Genomic DNA, 18787 nt, shown 5'->3' on the forward strand with positions numbered 1-18787 from the left:
TTGGATGGCTGTGCTGTGCACAGCCATCCAAAGCAGTGTGCCCGAGCTGACAGGGAGGAGAGCTTTTAGTAAACAAAACAGTTCTCCCTGTCGGAGATCTTCAGTAATCACTGGGCGTCGGCGAGTAATCACCAGCTCGGACCCGGTGATTGACAACTGCAAATGGCGGTGCGGGTAGGACACGCGTGCGCCTCCTACTCAGAAATGCAAAATCACGTGTGTGTGTGTGTGTATATATACATGTTTATACACACCCGTGCCGCCCTGTAGCAGTATTTCTGCTATAGGGCGGTTGGTAAGCTGTTAAAAAAAACCCTCTTTAATATCACGTTAAAGCGGAGTTCCACTCACCTGTCAAAAAATAAGTCAGCAGCTACAAAAACTGTAGCTGCTGATTTTTAAAAAAACAGCCACTTACCTTTCCCACGGTGTGTCCCCCAAAGCCCGTTTCACCGGCTGTCCTGTATTCCAGGAGGCCGGTATCTTCAGTGTGGGCACCCGGCTGTGATAGCTTGTGGCTTCACAGCCGGGTACCCACTGCACATGCCCCGAGTAGTGCTGCGCTTTATGAATGGTCCTGTAGTCTTCTTGGTCTTGTCACGTGTCCTAAAAGACTACAGGAAGGGAGGGAGGACACCTTCTGATAGCCTAGGCGATCGGACTGGAAGTGGGGACGGGTACCTGTCAAATTCGGGTGCCAATCCTTAATGGGGAGCGGGGGAGCAGTCCTTTAAAGCATATCTTCCCCTTTTGGGTGGATCTCCGCTTTAATAATGCATATGAGTCCTTGTTATGTGTTTTTTTTACATTTATCAAAGAGTAGTCACAAGTGCTATGTTTTCTAACACCAAGCTCCTTCCTGTAGGCGATCGTTGCAAGCAAAGCCAGCCAGTTCACAGGTTATGCCCAGCATGATGCCCAGGAGTTTATGGCTTTCCTCCTGGATGGGCTTCATGAAGATCTAAACAGGATTCAAAACAAGCCATACACTGAAACTGTGGACTCCGATGGAAGGCCGGATGAGGTACAGCCAATACTCTTGATTTCATTTAATAATCAATTTGCATTTGATGTAGTAACCTATTATCCGTTTCCTATGAATGTGGTAAACAGACTCTTGTGACTACATACAATGTCCAGGTTACATAGTTAGTCTGGCTAAAAAAGACAAAAGTCCATCCAGTTCAACCATAGAAAAAAAAAAAGTTATAATCCTATACCCATCATTGATCCAGAGGCAGGCAAAAAAAAATCCAGCAAAGCACGATCCAAATTGCTCCTGCAGGGAAAAAATTTCCTTCCTGATCCCCCGAGAGGCAATCGGATATTCCCTGGATCAACTTTACCTATAAATGTTATATCCAGTTATATTCTGTGTATCCAAGAAAGAATCCAGGACTTTCCTACAGCAATCCACTGAGCTGGCCACAACCAACTCTTATTTGGTTTTTATTAAAGTACATGTGAAACCCTCATCATGCAAAACAACACGTGCAGTTTCAAAAAGAAACAAAAGGCAAAAGATATGAGGATATTTATCAAAAAATTATTATAGTGATCACAAACCCTTTATCAGCTGCATAAGTTGCTCAGAGTGCTAGGTCAGAGAATCGGCAGTACGGGGGTCTTCCCAGTGAATGTCTGTGCTTGGTGGGGTGTGTCAGGACAAGTCTAATCATTGGAGGAGAGCAGCACAGCCATAAAACTGACCACGCTGTGCTCCCATTCCTAGTGTAGTCAGTTTTGGTAGGAAAGCAGAGGGACTGGCAGGAACACCAGGGATTTCACACAAAGGAAGCAATACATAGAGAACAGGATATTTTTTCATACAAGTACGTGATACAGCAAGCACATATCAGGAATATAAAATGTTGGAGTAACATATTCTTTAACACTGGGTCATTTCTCATATATATTACAGGCATTTGTATAGCGCCAACAAATTATAGAGCACTTTAAATGTTGTACATTCATTTCAGTCCCTGCCTTTCAGTTATTGTACAATCTCACCCCCGGTTCACACCTATGCGGCCATGCGGGCCGTGTTTTGCTCAGGCACAAGAGCCTATTCATTTGAATGGACTCCCATGCCTGAAGAAGTCCCTGCGCTACTTTGGAAAAACGCAGCCCGCACGGGAACCTCGGTTCCCAGTACCATTGCGTTTCCCAGTGCAAGCGGCGTGCCATTAGAACTAGCGGCACCACCTGCACAGATGTGAACCTAGGGTAAGGTCTCCATCTCACATGCGTACATACTTGCACATATAGAAGCCACTTAACCTACCAGCATGTCTGTGGAGTGTTGGAGGAAGGAAGCTGCGGAACCTGAAGGAAACCCACGGAAATACAGGGAGAACATGCAAACTCCATGCAGATGGTGTCCTGGCTGGGATTCTAACGCAGGACTTCAGGGCTACAAGGCAGAAGTGCCAATAACTAAGCCGCTGTGCTGCCCATAAACTGATACTTCTGGGTTTTTTTGGTGGATACTTGGTGAGCTAAACTACCAAACTGTTCTGTGCATCTGTTGGTGACGGAGAAGTTCTGAAAACTGCGACATGTGCAAAAAGTGGATCCAATCTCCGTTTTATTCTTTTTTCAGTTGTTTTTGTAATTTTTTTGTGTTTTTAGGTTTTTTTAGTTCGCTTTTGGTTTTTTTTTGTTTTTTTTTTAGTTTTTTGTGTTTTTTTTTTAGTAGTTTTTTTTTTGTTTTAGTTATTTTACTTTTTGGTTTTGTTTTTAGTTTTTGTTTTTTTGTTTTTGTTTGCTTTTTTTAGTTTTTGGGGTTGTTTTTTTTTTGTTTTTTTGTTTTTTTGTTTTGTAGGGGTTTTTTAAAAATTTTTTAGGGTATTTGGTTTTCAGGTTTTTTTTTTTTGTTTTTGTTTTTTGTTTTGTTTTTAGGGGTTTATTTTTTGTAGTGTTTAGGGTTTTTTTTAGTGTTTTTTGTTTTGTAATTTGTTGTTTTTTTTAATATATATATATATATATATATATATATATATATATATATAAATACATTACATTGAGTTTATATAGCGCCAAAGGGTTTGCTCAGCGCTGTACAATAGGGGGGGAGGGGACAATACATGAAACAGTACAGCAACAACAAACAGCACACGAGGGGTTAGAGGGCCCTACTCTTTCGAGCTTCCAATCTAGGAGATTGTATTATTATTATTAATATGAAGGGTACAGCAAAAGAGATGGGACCACCCTCGGATGGGATGCAGATCCCAAAACGCCAAGGTGGGAGGGGACAGTGAGAAGCTATGGACAGGTGAGCTTACCAAGCCACCAGACATTTTGTAAGCTCCCAGAGTATGACGAGTACTAACATACACAGAGGGGTTAGGAGTGAATTTGATGAGATTATTCTTAGCAGCTTTAGCAGTGTCAGTATGTCAGTATAGCAGTTAGGGGGCTTCTAAATTAAGTCTGTTCTCTACCCATTGAGGGGCCTTGGGTAAAAAGATTTGAAGCGCCAAAAAGGACAAATCAAGTGCAGTCGATCAACTTTCATAAGTTGATAGGCAATAGGCAGAATGTATTGAAATGGAAGCAAACAGAATCTAGAGCAGCTGTGCATGGCAACCAATCAGTTTTCATCTTCACCTTGCTCAGCTGAAGTGGTTGTAAACCTCAGACATGAAATATGAACAAAGCATATCCCTCTATAGTGTGTACTTGTCTCATTCCAGAGCACAAAGTGTCATTTCTTTCTGCCGCCTCCTTCCTCTGCTATAAGCATGAGTCACTTCTGACAAATATTTACTGAGACAAAGAGAAAAAAGGTGGAAGGGGAGGGCACAGCCAGTGATTGACAGCCTCGGCTCTGTTCCTGTGTGCTGTCTGAAAGGGGTGTGACCAGGGGCGGACTGACAACTCATGGGGCCCCCGGGCAATAGGGGATCATGGGGCCCCTCTGTCCTTGCCCAAACTCAAAAAAGCCTATGAAAAAGGTACCAGGGGCATCTCATGGGCCCCCTACTGACCCCGGGCAGTGCCCGAGTTTCCAAATGGTCAGTCTGCCCCTGGGTGTGACCCTTCCCTCCAATCGGCTCTCAGGGCAACCTGTTACTTGCAAAATGTGTTGGATATCAACTGATCATTTACACTTAACTGACTATCAGGAAGTTCAACAATCGCCACTGATAACAGAAATAATTCTTTTGGTTGTGCTGACTCGTCAATCAGTCCAACATCCACCGCTGATGAGGGAAAATAGCACTTAAAGGGTCAGTCAATTCAAAAGATCTAAGAGTATGGATCTTTCACAACCAGGGGCGGACTGACAACTCATGGGGCCCCCGGGCAATAGGGGATCATGGGGCCCCTGTGTCCTTGCCCACGCCCACACTCAAAGTACACCCAAAAAAGCCTATAAGAGGTACCAGGGGCATCTCATGGGTCCCCCAACTGTCCCCTTGCCCTCGAGTGCTCGAGGATTTACTCATGAAGAAGCTGTAGATAGAAATTTTTTTTTTTTTTTTTTGTTTCCTTTTTACTGCCAGTAATTTTCCAGGTGGTGTTGAACTTACATTCCATTATTTCCTGACAGGAGGTCGCTGATGAGGCCTGGCTGCGGCATAAGATGAGGAACGACTCCTTTGTGGTCGATCTTTTCCAGGGCCAGTATAAGTCTAAGCTGGTTTGTCCTGTCTGTGCTAAGGTGGGTTAATGCTGCAAGTGAAACCAATTTTTGCCTAAGCCCCTTAATGTGGCTTGTCTCGGATGTGTCCTTTTTTCCTATTTTATAAATAAAAAAAAATAAAAAAAATTACTTTGATGCATTCTGATGAAAACTGGCCCGTTACCATTCTTCATTCCCTCAATGACTGTGTGCTGTCCTATGGGACTTCACACAGGCTGCAGCTGGAGAGAGCACTGATGCTGCTAAAATTTGGTCTGGACATCCAGACATTAATGACTGCTCTCGAAGGGTTTACTTTTTGGTATAAAACAGAATGTGTTTTTCCTTTTAATTTAGCCATGCAGTCTGACACACAGTATGTGCACACTCATCATGAGTTGATATTCTGGTTTTGGTTGTAATGAAAGAATGTTTAAAAGACATTTTTGAATTCCTGACAAAGTTGTTTGTATTATACAGGTGTCTATTACATTTGATCCCTTCCTGTACCTACCGGTTCCTTTACCCCAAAAGCAGAAGGTCCTTACAGTCTACTATTTTGCAAAGGAGCCACACAAGAAACCCATTAAGGTGAGACTTCTCATAGACACTGTGCTGTGATATTAACCCCCCTGGAGGTATTCCCGAGTGTAGCTCGGGGTAAAGTTTCAGCACCACAAGAGGTAACCCCGAGCTACACTCGGGAATACACTGCAGCGTTGCTCAGGGCTTCCCTGCAGCACTTACCTTGTCCTGCGCTCCCGCGATGTGCCCCCTGCAGCGTCCCCGACCATCTCCTCCGGCCGATGCCGGTATCCATCTTCTGGGTTCCATTCCCTGCGACGTCGGGACGTACGGGGGCTGGAACTGGCGGGAGATTTGAAAATTTTAAAAAGTGACATTCACTAAATACACTAAAATCACATAGTATAACATTCCTGTATCAAACCATTTCACATACATTTTGTCCCGAGTGCTTTGTCCGGCGCCCTGCCTGCATTTTTACTGTTCTTTCTGCTTGGAAACTGAGAAACGTCCATGGCGTCCAAAAAGCGTCCCTTTAGGCCAAATGCGGTTTTAGTCCGGCTAGAGAACAGCGATAGTAAATCAGAACCACTTGCAAAATTGAGTGATAATGATTCGTGGGGGAAATTCCTCATCAGACACTGAAAACGATTCTGCGACTTTGCTCAGCGATGTGCGAACTTGGCGCTCTATTTCACATTTCAGTGTTTTTGGTTTGATTATATTATAGAATTACATTTATTATTATTATTTTTTTTTTATGATTCTATTATAATTTATGATTTCGTGTTTCAAGTTTTATCATACCCGGGATGTTTACTAGACTCTTGTTCGGACAGATTTCAGTGAGTTATTCCTAAAAATTACAGTCCTACAATAAAAAAACAACATATTTCCATGCAAAAAAATGTACCGCTTTGAGCACAGAAATACTGACATAATCAGTCCGCTAGGGAGGCTACAGTGGACCTGTTACCAGCGAAGAGTGTGGTCAGTCATTTGTGCATCAAATTTAAATTCATTCAACCAGTTCATTAAGCCCTTATGTCGCCATCGTCCCGTCCCCCCTCCACTCCACATTTGACACCTACGACTTTATGCAAGTTATCATTTAATGGCATTCTTAGGAATACTGATCCACGTAGGTGTGAAATGCAATAAATATATGTTGAACAAATACCGTGGCACAATCTAACCCAGGGGTGGGCAAACTTTTTGACTTGAGGGCCGCAATGGGTTCATATATTGGACCAAGAGTAGATGAATGATGTGTATGTGTCATCCATAGTAAGTATAGTAATATTCCCCCACAGTAAGCATAGTAATTCATCCCCCCTATAGTAATTCATCCCCCATATAGTAATTCATCCCCCATAGTAATTCATCCCCCCCTATAGTAATTCATCCCCCATATTAAGCCCCCCCTGTGTCAATTCACTTACCTTTCCTCTCGCCGTGTCCCGCGCCGTTCTGGTGTAGCATGAAAATCTGTCTCCTATGAGGATCTGTCCCCCTCGACGTATCTGCGCATGTGCCAGTTTCAGGCATTAGCAGCCGATCGGCGATCTCCGGCACATGCGCAGATACGTCGAGGGGGACAGATCCTCATAGGAGACAGATTTTCATGCTGCACCGGTCTTCAGGGCGGACTGTGAGAGGAGCCTAGCGGGAGCCTAGCTCCGCGAGCCGGATTTCAGGTCCGCCGGGCCGTAGTTTGCCCATTGCTGGTCTAATCGGTTCTTTTTACACCTATTTGCAGTTTTTGGTCAGCATCAGTAAAGAGAACTCCAGCGCTTCAGATGTCCTCGAGTCCATCTCTCAGAGCGTGAGAGTTAAGATGGAAAACCTGAGGTTAGCTGAGGTAAGACGAGACCTAGTCTAAAGCTGCCCTCACACACTGCAATCTTACTGAGCTTTAGCCCTGGTTCACACTGAATGCATCTTTGAAAAAAGTGAATGTAATTTACAGTACTTTCCTATATAATTACTAAAGCTTGCAGCATAAGGATTACAAATAGTCAATGTTGATGGAGCGGGTAACTTCCATTTTAAATATCTGATTAAGAAAAAATGGTATTACATGTACTGTGCCACATTACAGATTGTTTTGCCCTTCTCTTAGGTAGCGAAACACCGCTTCCACCGCATGTTCAGGCCGTCTTGCTCTGTGGACTCGGTCTCTCCATCAGATGTACTCCTGTGTTTTGAGGTTCTGTCCCCGGAACTTGCCAAGGAGCGTGTCCTTGTGCTGCAGGTCCAGCAGGTATGCCATAGTTTCACAGCTTACCCTGTGATGTTTTCACTCTATGAATAGACAATGAAGTCCTTAACCACTTCCCGGCCATAGTCAAAATATGTCCTCGGTTCGAAGTGGGTCAGGGCTGCAGCAATGTGCCGTAACCCCGTTTCAGCCAGCAATTCCCTTTCTGTTAAAAGTGATCCTAGCAGCAGATTCGCCGCTGGATCACTTTAAGAAGTGGTGGTAGGGGTCAACACTCCACCCCCCCTTCTGCCACTTTTAGGTGGATCTCTGGCTTACCTGGATGATCGTTGAGCACAAGAACTGATCTCACAATTGCAGTAGCTGGGCATAGAGATGAGTGAAGGAAAGATGGCCTCCACTCATCTCTATGGCCCAGGAAGACCGGAGAAATGTCATTGCGTCACTTCCAGTTTTGTCCTAATGTAAAGTCCTTTTTTTTTTTTTTTAATCGAATGCTTTACATTGTAGAGGAGAGATGTGGGGATTGATCTCTCCATAAAGAGGACCTGTCCTGCTTATTTCTATTACAAGTGATGTTTACATTCCATGTGATACTAATAAAAGTGAGCAAAACATATATATTTTTTTTTTTTAGGACAGCGTAAAAATTAAAAAGTAAATAAAAAATTTAAAGCACGCTCGAACATTCCATTCCCCCCTCCGTGCGCACTCATACATACGTAGGTTACACCCACATACGTAAACTGTGTTCAACTACACATGTGAGGTATCGCCGTGAACATCGGAGTGAGAGCAATAATTCTAGCACTGGATCTCCTCTGTAACCCTAAACTGGTAACCTGTAGAAATTTTTAAAGCATCACTTATGGAAATTAACTATTGTAGTTTGCCGCCATTCCATGAGCGTGCGCAGTTTTAAAGTGTGACATGTTGGGTATCTAATTACTCAGCGTAACATCATTTTTCATATCTTACTAAAAAATGTAGATATATATATATATATATATATATATATATATATATTAGTGTTGTTTTTTTGTTTTTAGTGTATTTTTTCCCACAAAAATTGTGTTTGAAAAATTGCTGCGCAAATAACGTGACATAAAAAAAAATTGCGGTGACTGCTATTTTATCCTCTAGGGCATGGGTGTCAAACTGGTGGCCCTCCAGCTGTTGGCAAACTACAGGTCCCATGATGCATTGCAAGATTGATTGTTACAAGCATGACTCTCAAAAGCAGAGGCATGATGGGACTTGTAGTTTCGCTACAGCTGGAGGGCTGCCAGTTTGACACCCCTGCTCTAGGGCCTCTGCTACAAAAAATGTTTAATATTTGGGGGTTCTAAGTAATTTTCTAGTAAACACATTGATATTTACATATGAGTTGCAGAATTGGCCTGGGAAGGAGGTGGTTAGAGTGTACCTGTATTCGGTACACTAGACCGAACGAGAGGAGAACATGAGCTTACCCGAACCATCTTTTTCTGATCTAGTTCTTCTATCCGTGGTAATCAATGTCGTGTCCTTTGAAGAAAAAGTGATTTGATGAATTAGATGTAGGTGCATGGTAATCTTTCTTCATCCATTCTGTGCAGCGTCCCCAGGTTCCTAGCATCCCAATCACCAAATGTTCTGCGTGTCAGAAGAAACAGCTGTCTGAAGAGGAGAAACTAAAGCGGTGTACCAGGTGCTATCGGGTTGGATATTGCAACCAGTGAGTGTGTTGTCTTTCTTGATCTGATCATAGTGATTACCTGTACAGTAAAACCCATACATGTAAAGTTTTTTTCGGAAACTGATCTTCGCTGTCCTTCTAGGGCCTGCCAGAAAACTCACTGGCCCGAACACAAAATTGCTTGCCGACCTGAAAATATTGGGTACCCGTTCCTAATCAGCGTCCCCGAGTCTCGTCTGACCTACACCCGCCTGGCACAGCTACTTGAGGGTTATGCAAGGTGAAATGTCTCTTAATTGTACTACAAGGGCCTTCTCTATTCTGTTGTGTTAATGGTAACATTCAAGCTGAACTGCAGCCTTCCCTTCAGTTTCTGAAATGGCTTACTCAGATTTTACTGCACACTGCGAGCTTCTCAGTCTGCATCAGCAGCTGCAAGAAGTCGGAGCTTGCTTAACCACTTGTCCTCCACACTATAGCAGAAGTAGTGCTACAGGGCGGCAGGACTACGCACAATCACGTGTCAAATAGGAGATTTGCATCTCCAGGTAGGGGGCACGTGCGCATTCTACACGGGTGCATTCTACACGCACCACTATTGGTGGCTAGAGATCTCAATCACCGGGTCCTGGCTGGCATTCGGCAATCGTAGAGAAAGCTGACGGGAGAGACCTGTGTGTACACAACACAGGTCTCTCTCCTGTCAGCATGGACATGCTGATTTTAATCTCTCTGCACAGCAGAAAGATACAAAGCAGCATGTCTCCCAAGTGGCACACCATGAAACGCACACAGTTAACCCTTTGATCGCCCTCGGATGTTAACCCCTTCCTGCCCAGTGTCAGTAGTACAGTGCCAGTGCTTTTTTATTACCACTGTATTAGTGTCACTAGGGATGTCAGTGGCAGTTAGTTCCCACCCAGTGTCAGAATGCCTCCCGCAGTCCCGCTATAAGTCGCTGATCACCGCCATTGCAAGTATTAAAAAAAAAAAAATAAAATAAAATTCCAGTGTGTGTGTATATGCATATATATGATTGTGTATATATGTATGTATGCATGTGTGTGTGTGTGTATGTGTGTGTATATATATATATATATATATATATGTGTATATATATATATATATATATATATGTATATATATATATATAATGTATATGTGTGTGTGTGTAACGCCATTTGTAGACGCTATAACTTTCACGTAAACCAATAAATTTCCACGTATTGGGAATTTTTTATTTCTTTAGCAAAGACAAATACATTTTGGCCTAAATTTTATGAAGAAATTTTATTTATTTTATTTTTTTTTTTCATTGGACAGGTTTTATAGTAAAAAGTAAATATTGTTTTTTGTTTTTTTGTTTTTTTCAAAATTGTCAATCTTTTTTTTTTTGTTTTATAGCGCAAAAAAATAAAAAATGTAGAGGTCATCAAATACAACTGAAAGCTCTATTTGTGGGGAAAAAAAGAAATAAATTTCATTTATGTACAGGGTTGCATGGCTGCGCTATTGTCAGTTAAAGTAACGCAGCGCCGTATTGCAAAAAATGGCCTGGTCAGGAAGGGGGGGAAATCCTCAGGAGGGCAAGTGGTTAAAGTGTTTCTAAAGGGAGAATGTTTTTTACCTTCATGTATTCTAAGCAAGAAGGTAAAAAACGCTTTATTGTGCAGCTACCACCTTATACTTACATGAGCTCCATCTCCAGCAATGTGCATCCTGGGCCTCTCTCTCCTCATTGGCTCACACAGCAGCAGGAGCCATTGCGCTCTGTGAATGGACAATGTCCATTCTCAGGAGCGCAGAGCGGAAGCAAGCCTGCTCGAGTCCCCCCTATAACAAGAGACTTCCTATGGAGGCACTTGACAGGGAGGAGGAGCCAGGACTGCCGGTGAAGGACCCAAATAGAAGAGGATTGGGACTTCTCTGTGCAAAACTAAAAAAAAAAGATTTTACCTTTTTAGAATCCCATTTAATTTCCTAACAGGATAATTTCCAGCATCATCTAGCCCTATCCACCTCAGCCTTATGGTCCCTAACCCACCCCTTTCATTCATTGGATTTCAGATCTTGGAGGCTCCGCATCAGAAGTGGGAGTCTTCATGCATATACAGGTCACTATATGATTGGATGCAGGGGTAGACTGACCATTTGGAAACTCGGGCACTGCCCGGGGTCAGTAGGGGGCCACATGAGATGCCCCTGGTACCTTTTTTCATAGGCTTTTTTTGAGTTTGGGCAAGGACACGGGCCCCATGATCCCCTATTGCCCGGGGGCCCCATGAGTTGTCAGTCCGCCCCTGATTGCATGCAAAACAAAAACTTGATTCAGGAAAATTTTAGTTTTCAGAGCCCCTTCCATCTGTAGATAATGGTGTGTCTGTTAAATACTATAATTGATACAATTATTCGGTGAAAAAATAAATAAGGTGGCATAAGCCATCTGTTGAGGCTCAGAAAACATGTTTATTTTCACCCCTAAATCAATGTGTGTTTTTGCTTTCTTCTAGATATTCAGTAAACGTGTTCCAGCCTCCATTCCTCCCGGGCAGAATGTCCCCAGAACAGCCTCCACAACCACTAAATGCAGAGAAGGCAGAGTCCTCCGTGGCACAGTCTAGTTGCACATACCTAGGAGAGCCACAGGAGGATGACCGAGTGTCTGCGCTGCTGTCCCTGGGGTCTTCCCCCTGCCACACAGCACAGACAGAGGCGGTGGGAGAGGACGGTGCTCAGGGGAAGACGTGTGCAGACAGGCACTCTTTCGTCAGCACGGACTCTGGGTTTTCTGAGCAAGCCTCAGACACTTTAAGGGAATTTGATTCGGGGGGAGAAAAAGAAACATCGTATGAAAAATCTGTTAAACCCGAAGGTTTGTATCGTGGGGATTGTAGAATTGTGGCTTTGTGCATCATTTTCTGCTTTTATAACGTGTGGGAAATGTTTGAGTGTCTATTGAGGTTTGTATCTTCTTTGGGAGGATTTATTGTTTTTTGTCATCCTGGGTCATTGAGATTGAGAGGAAACTGCAATAACGACCCGCCTTTCCCTCATCTGTTCTCCATACAAACACCTTAAGAGATGTCCACTCATTTCCTGTTCTAGTGAAGTTTCCTTGAGGGCTCGTTCACACCATAGTGCAGAGACCTCAGTTTTTCTGCACGCGTCCTGCAAGGGCACAATGAAATCAATTGTTCTCTGTTCACAACACTATTATGAGGTGCAGATTTTTTTCTGCGCAGCAATTTGCAACGTGTATCTCTCTCCAGAGAGAGAGAGATCATATTACCCCCGGTACAAATCATTAGTAAGACCTCATCTGGAATATGCAGTTCAGTTTTGGGCACCAATTCACAAAAAGAACATTGGGGAACTGGAGAAAGTACAGAGAAGGGCAACCAAACTGATACGAGGCATGGAGGAGATCAGCTATGAGGAAAGATTAGAGGAACTGAATGTATTCTCTACTGAGAAGAGGAGATTAAGGGAGGATATGATCTCCATGTATAATACATAAGGGGGGATATGATCACCATGTATAATACATAAGGGGGGATATGATCTCCATGTATAATACATAAGGGGGGATATGATCTCCATGTATAATACATAAGGGGGGATATGATCTCCATGTATAATACATAAGGGGGGATATGATCTCCATGTATAATACATAAGGGGGGATATGATCTCCATGTATAATACATAAGGGGGGATATGATCTCCATGTATAACACATAAGGGGGGATATGATCTCCATGTATAACACATAAGGGGGGATATGATCTCCATGTATAATACATAAGGGGGGATATGATCTCCATGTATAATACATAAGGGGGGATATGATCTCCATGTATAATACATAAGGGGGGATATGATCTCCATGTATAATACATAAGGGGGGGATATGATCTCCATGTATAATACATAAGGGGGGGATATGATCTCCATGTATAATACATAAGGGGGGGATATGATCTCCATGTATAATACATAAGGGGGGGATATGATCTCCATGTATAATACATAAGGGGGGGATATGATCTCCATGTATAATACATAAGGGGGGGATATGATCTCCATGTATAATACATAAGGGGGGGATATGATCTCCATGTATAATACATAAGGGGGGGGATATGATCTCCATGTATAATACATAAGGGGGGATATGATCTCCATGTATAATACATAAGGGGGGATATGATCTCCACGTATAATACATAAGGAGGGATATGATCTCCACGTATAATACATAAGGGGGGGATATGCTCTCCACGTATAATACATAAGGGGGGATATGATCTCCATGTATAATACATAAGGGGGGATATGATCTCCATGTATAATACATAAGGGGGGATATGATCTCCATGTATAATACATAAGGGGGGATATGATCTCCATGTATAATACATAAGGGGGGATATGATCTCCACGTATAATACATAAGGGGGGATATGATCTCCATGTATAAATAGATCAGTGGTTCATATAGTGAACTCGGTGTAGAGCTATTCACCCTGAGGTCATCACAGAGGACAAGGGGGCTCTTTATGTCTGGAGGAAAAGAAATTTAATCTCCAAACACGGAAAGGTTTCTTCACAGTTAGAGCTGTGAAAATGTGGAATAGACTCCCTCAAGAGTTGGTTGTGGCCAGCTCAGTGGATTGCTTCAAAAAAGGCCTGGGTTGTTTCTTAGATACACAGAATATAGCTGGATATAACTTTTATAGGTAAAGTTGATCCAGTGAATATCCAATTGCCTCTTGGGGGATCAGGAAGGAATTTTTTTTCCCAGCAGGAGCAAATTGGATTGTGTTTTGCTGGGGTTTTTTTCCTTCCTCTGGATCAACTGTGGGCATAGGATTATAACTTTTTTTTTCTATGGTTGAACTGGATGGACTTTTTTGTCTTTTTTTCAGCCAGACTAACTATGTATAAAACTCATTGAAGCATTCATATAATCTGATGTCTCTGCAAGTGAAATTTGCACGTCTGTTTCCATCAGCTTTTCTGCATCTATGGTGTGAACGAGTTCTGAAGCTATGGGAAAAAAAAAAAAAAAAATCTTAGCAGTCGCTTTTAGGATTTCCCCTGATCTTTTGTCCTGAGCATCACAGTCAGAGACAGGAAGTGATGGGAAGTCTCCCAAGTGGGTACACAGAGAAACACACCCAGAACTACGCACTGAACACACTGTATAGGCAAGCTTTGGGAACTGAAGGCAACAGCATTGTGTGAGAAATGACCGCAATAGGGGACACCGATAATTGGCAGTCTGTAGACCATCAGACAGGGCTGAGAGTGGTCAGTGCAACAGTGGCAGCAGTGTGCCAAGACAGGAAAATGTCCTACTGGATTTCTGGATGAGCAACAGGAACTTTTCTGTACTTGCCGCATTTCTTAAAGGTATGCAACATTGCTAAATGCAACCTTATAGATGAGATGTATTGAATGTCTTTTTTTTTTCCTCCAAGCACTTTTTCAGTTAATAATTAGACATACATAGCAAAATGGCCTGTGTGCAACTTAGGGGGGCTGTATAGTGTTCATCAATGCATAGGTCTAGAACTGAGTTTTTAATGTGTTTTTTTTTTTTTTTTTTTTTTTTTTCCAGCTGCTGTCCCTGGTTACCAACAATCAATGGAGCTTTCAAGTTCCCACGCTGCTCTGTTTTTCATCTACCATATTGACTCCTCGGGAAGAGAGGTGAAGCTGGAGGACAAAGGTTTGTTCTGTTCTTAGTGATAAATTGCCTGCAGAGCTTAAAATTGTAGCTTATGGAGCTCTCTTATTGCTGAGAGGTTCTGACCAGAAACATTGCTTTGTTAGCCTGGTTTTATGGAACCCTTGGGTTCCTCCAAAAGGTTGCTAGGGGTTCCTTGATCATGGAGCAGTTTCTACTGCTACCACTGATATCAAGGATTTTATTTTTTTTTTTTTTAGCTGTCTGAAGCAGGAGGACATTTTTTGCAGTGACAACCAATGTAAGTAATATTCTTCCCAATGACCACCAATGTAAGGCGTGTTCTTCCCAGTGGCCACCAGTGTAAGGCGTGTTCTTCCCAATGACCACCATTGTAAGGCGCGTTTTTCCCAGTGACCACCAGTGTAAGGCGTGTTCTTCCCAATGACCACTAGTGTAAGGCGTGTTCTTCCCAATGACCACCATTGTAAGGTGCGTTTTCCCAGTGACCACCATTGTAAGGCGTGTTCTCCCAAATGACCATCATTGTAAGGTGTGTTCTCCCAAATGACCATCATTGTAAGGTGTGTTCTCCCAAATGACCATCATTGTAAGGCGTTTTCTTCCCAATGACCACTAGTGTAAGGCGTTTTCTTCCCAATGACCACTAGTGTAAGGCGTGTTCTTCCCAATGACCACTAGTGTAAGGCGTGTTCTTCCCAATGATCACTAGTGTAAGGCGTGTTCTTCCCAATGACCACTAGTGTAAGGCGTGTTCTTCCCAATGACCACTAGTGTAAGGCGTGTTCTTCCCAATGACCACTAGTGTAAGGCGTGTTCTTCCCAATGACCACTAGTGTAAGGCGTGTTCTTCCCAATGACCACTAGTGTAAGGCGTGTTCTTCCCAATGACCACTAGTGTAAGGCGTGTTCTTCCCAATGACCACTAGTGTAAGGCGTGTTCTTCCCAATGACCACCAGTGTAAGGTGTGTTCTTCCCAATGGCCACCTATGTAAGGGGCATTCTTTCCACCGACCACCAATGTAAGGGGAATTCTTTCCACCGACCACCAATGTAAGGGGGCATTCTTTCCACCGGCCACCAATGTAAGGGGCATTCTTTCCACCGGCCACCAATGTAAGGGGCATTCTTTCCACCGACCACCAATGTAAGGGGAATTATTTCCACCGGCCACCAATGTAAGGGGGCATTCTTTCCACCGGCCACCAATGTAAGGGGGCATTCTTTCCACCGGCCACCAATGTAAGGGGGCATTCTTTCCTCCGGCCACTAATGTAAGGGGGCATTCTTTCCACCGGCCACCAATGTAAGGGGGCATTCTTTCCTCCGGCCACTAATGTAAGGGGGCATTCTTTTCACCGGCCACCAATGTAAGGGGGCATTCTTTCCTCCGGCCACCAATGTAAGGGGGCATTCTTTCCTCCGGCCACCTATGTAAGGGGGCATTCTTTCCTCCGGCCACCTATGTAAGGGGGCATTCTTTCCACCGGCCACCAATGTAAGGGGGGATTCTTTCCACTGGCCACCAATGTAAGGGACATTCTTCCCACTGACCCCCAATGTAAGGGGAATTCTTTCCACTGACCACCAATGCAAGGAGCTTTCTTGCTGTCCACCACACTAATATTCTGTGAACTGTCTACGTAGTGTAAATATTGGCAGAGGTTCCCTTAGACCTGAAAGTTTTACACAGTCTCAACTCTTTACATACATACAAAGTGATATTTAAATAAATCTTTTCCTTCACGTGGGTCAAGACCAAAAAATATAGTGCTACATAAGCAGACCCTTTTAGTGAGACCCATCTATTAAAGCTGAACTCTAACCCAGTGTTTCTCAACCTTTTTTCAGTCGAGGCACCCTTTAAAATTAAGGACAGCCGCGAGGCTCCCCATTCTAAAATGTGAAAAACTATTCCAATAGTTTTATCTAACGCAGCAACATCCACACATGTAGGACACCCAACATTAGAGGTGATTTATTCTTCCAAAGCAAATACACTTTTGCACACTGGTACTGACTACTATTCCCATGTTTCTCCTCTCCCTCAGTTTTTCTCCATCACTGAGCTAATGTGACCCCAGCACTGATGGAGATGGGCGGGGGAGGGTCAAACTAGGATGCTGTGCAGCCAGCTGACATCCTCCTTATCAACTGATTGTCATTGGTTGTCAGGATGCTGGCGGCTAGGAGGTCGCAATGGTGCACAATGAAAACCTGGGGCTTTGTGTAACTAAAAGGCGGGCTTGTTCCACCCACTGGCTTGTAGACAAGTTTTGGGCAATTTTTAGACATTTTGCCAAGGCACCCCTGAAGAAACCTCAAGGCACCCAGATTGAGAAAGACTGCTCTAACCATTCACAAGGAATGGGCAATCTCATTGATACATTTGTATGCCATCTGTTTTGCCCGCAGTCTTTGCTTACAATTTTCACACCCACCTCTTCTTTTTTTTTTTTTTTTTTTTTTTCTTCCCAGGTGACTGTGCCCTGGATCTGTCTGAAGACAGCTCGCTGGCTTTGGTGTGGAAGAACAACGAGCGCATGAAGGAATTTGTGCTGGTGGAATCGAAGGATCTGGAATGCGATGAAGATCCATCATCTGCCAGTGAAGCTGCTAGAGTTGGCCTGTTCACCTTGGAGCAGTGTCTCAACCTCTTCACTAAGCCTGAGGTCCTGGCCCCGGAAGAAGCCTGGTGAGTATGATGTGGAGTTCTCAGATTCTGATGTCTTTGAATTATCTTCATCAGTTGTCATAAAGCCCCACCAAACCTTCAATTTTAAATCCGTTAAATACATCCCAAGGGCATCCCAACTTTCTTTAGAAAGCAGTCACAGCCCGAATAGAAAGCCCTGCCAGTGTGCTGTAGTCACAGTTTTGCAGTCAGAGGTCATGCTCCCTGCTGATTGGAGAGCTATAGATGTGGGATTTAGCAGGGGGTGTTTTGGACCTTTGCAGAGAGATCACTGCTTGCACACAGAGCAACGGTCCACAATGCACTGCTTTCAGATGTTTGCATAGCCATGAATTGCGGTAAAACACGCAACATTACCACAACACACAGGTCTCTGAGACTTTTTTTAAACTTTTAATAGTTTTTATGTTTTTGTGTTTACCTAATTTAATTTGTAGCATGTGGGGTCTGTCAAGCCCCCCTTAGTTGATGGTGACACAGGTACTTCTTGTGTAGATATCAGGGGTTTATTTAGACCCCTGATGCCTTTTCTGCCTTGGCCAGTACGATCAAGTGACGCAGAACCCCCTATTCGCAGCTTAGCAGCACGGAGGACAGGGTCTGACAGCTCTGAATCCAGAAGTGCACAGAGCTGAGTGCTTCTTGGTTCATCTTGTCTATAAGATATCAGTAAAAGGAAGTTGCAATCTCCTTTGGGACCTCAGAGTGGGAGTTGGAGCAAATTCAGGATTTTTTTTTTCTTGCTGGGCAAATGCAGCCATGAGCAGCACCTGGCAGAAAACTTCAGGGGAGAACACTGTATGGCCTGTTATTCTACTAGGACATTGATGAATGCAGCATAATTGTGGTGCTGCAATCATTTTATCTTGGGGAACTGGAGAAAGTACAGAGAAGGGCAACCAAACTGATAAGAGGCATGGAGGAGATCAGCTATGAGGAAAGATTAGAGGAACTGAATTTATTCTCTACTGAGAAGAGGGGATTAAGGGGGGATATTATCTCCATGTATAATATATAAGGGGGATATGATCTCCATGTATAATACATAAGGGGGATATGATCTCCATGTATAATACATAAGGGGGGTATGATCACCATGTATAATACACAAGGGGGGATATGATCTCCGTGTATAATACATAAGGGGGGATATGATCTCCATGTATAATACATAAGGGGGGATATGATCACCATGTATAATACATAAGGGGGGATATGATCTCCGTGTATAATACATAAGGGGGGGATATGATCTCCATGTATAATACATAAGGGAGGATATGATCTCCATGTATAATACATAAGGGGGATATGATCTCCATGT

General features: G+C 43.3%; 1 protein-coding gene across 4 annotated transcripts in view; it reads left to right on the top strand.

Annotated features, from left to right (window-relative positions):
• USP19 (ubiquitin specific peptidase 19) overlaps window positions 1-18787 on the top strand; it is a 99497-nt gene that overhangs the window by 25129 nt on the left and 55581 nt on the right. For all 4 annotated transcript variants that reach the window (XM_089671643.1, XM_089671641.1, XM_089671642.1 and 1 more), the window contains exons 8-17: window positions 866-1024; window positions 4559-4669; window positions 5111-5221; window positions 6915-7016; window positions 7278-7418; window positions 8975-9093; window positions 9197-9334; window positions 11565-11926; window positions 14678-14788; window positions 17247-17463. In XM_089671643.1, coding sequence (XP_089527769.1) covers window positions 866-1024; window positions 4559-4669; window positions 5111-5221; window positions 6915-7016; window positions 7278-7418; window positions 8975-9093; window positions 9197-9334; window positions 11565-11926; window positions 14678-14788; window positions 17247-17463 — 1571 coding nt within the window. The remainder of the gene's footprint in view (window positions 1-865; window positions 1025-4558; window positions 4670-5110; window positions 5222-6914; window positions 7017-7277; window positions 7419-8974; window positions 9094-9196; window positions 9335-11564; window positions 11927-14677; window positions 14789-17246; window positions 17464-18787) is intronic.

This window comes from Staurois parvus, unplaced genomic scaffold (assembly GCF_062004578.1).
Source record: "Staurois parvus isolate SC_StPar_1 unplaced genomic scaffold, SC_StPar_1.0 ptg000111l, whole genome shotgun sequence".
NCBI lineage: Eukaryota > Metazoa > Chordata > Amphibia > Anura > Ranidae > Staurois > Staurois parvus.